Source organism: Perkinsus marinus, assembly GCF_000006405.1.
Source record: "Perkinsus marinus ATCC 50983 genomic scaffold scf_1104296944096, whole genome shotgun sequence".
Taxonomy (NCBI): Eukaryota; Perkinsozoa; order Perkinsida; family Perkinsidae; genus Perkinsus; species Perkinsus marinus.
Window position 1 is genome coordinate 1 of NW_003211563.1, and position 948 is coordinate 948.

A 948-nucleotide genomic window follows, 5' to 3' on the forward strand; every position below is an offset into this window, starting at 1 on the left:
ACCGATCGCACCACTGCAACATAATCGCCAACGAAAGCGCCTTGACACTAAGATCCAACTGCATTACCCTCTTAGCCACAGATCCACCCCCAGTCATCGCTAATGCGCCCAAGAAAGTACCTGGGATGAACAAAGCTCAACACCACCATCACCATCATAACTGTTATTAATCATGGTTGATATACTAACGAGTTCAGATGAGAAATCCGCCCAATATCATCCGGGACTTCACTGTGGCGAGCTCCCAACTCCCCCTAATCTCAAGTATTACTGTTGGTAGCGAAGCCCATGCCCATCACAAGAGCGTCCTCTTTTCCCAAGAATGCCGCTACTTTAGACTCGAACTCAATATGGAGCCTATTCGTTCCTAAGGACCAACCACTGAGAACCCCATACAGTACACCAGAACACTACCTCCATATTCCGGTCGTGAGGCACATACCGCGAGTCCATACTGGTCCAGTGCTTTGATCGCTAACGGAGTGCCTGATATTGTTGACCTCGAAATGCCCTACAACCCCTCAACGTTCTCCTACAGTATTCATCTGTGCCACCAAAACCGAGGTAGTTGTACGAGGCTAGATTGATGCATCCTTTTTGGACCTCCCCAGTGGGTTGGAATTTCCCAAAGCGCTTGGCAAGGTGGTCATGGCGAGCCCGGACTAGCACCTGACCCCAAAGCCGCTCATCCCATGAGCCGATCGATCGCCAAGTGCACTACATCAACGGTGCTGCCCGGGGCTGAGCATATCGGTCTGTTCCAACAGTCCTCTATTCTTCGGTACCTGCGGTAACTGATTCGCCCACTGCTAGACCGATTCCCCATTACATATGTTGAGTATAGAATTCTTTCCACCACTGTGGGCACCAGTTCTCACTGGCATTCTTATTTTTGTTGAACGTAACAGTCCAGAGGCACTCTCTCAATATGCCCTTCATGAAGAGAAC

At 49.9% G+C, this 948-nt stretch overlaps 1 protein-coding gene across 1 annotated transcript; it reads right to left on the reverse strand.

Moving 5' to 3' along the window:
- Positions 1 to 271: 271 nt before the first annotated feature.
- Positions 272 to 884, reverse strand: Pmar_PMAR021609 (serine palmitoyltransferase, putative; the record flags this gene model as incomplete). Its single annotated transcript, XM_002780782.1, has 5 exons — positions 272 to 367; positions 415 to 486; positions 537 to 669; positions 722 to 741; positions 830 to 884. Coding segments are annotated over 5 exons (376 nt in total), but the record flags the coding sequence as incomplete, so codon positions are not given.
- Between the last annotated feature and the right edge of the window lie 64 nt (positions 885 to 948).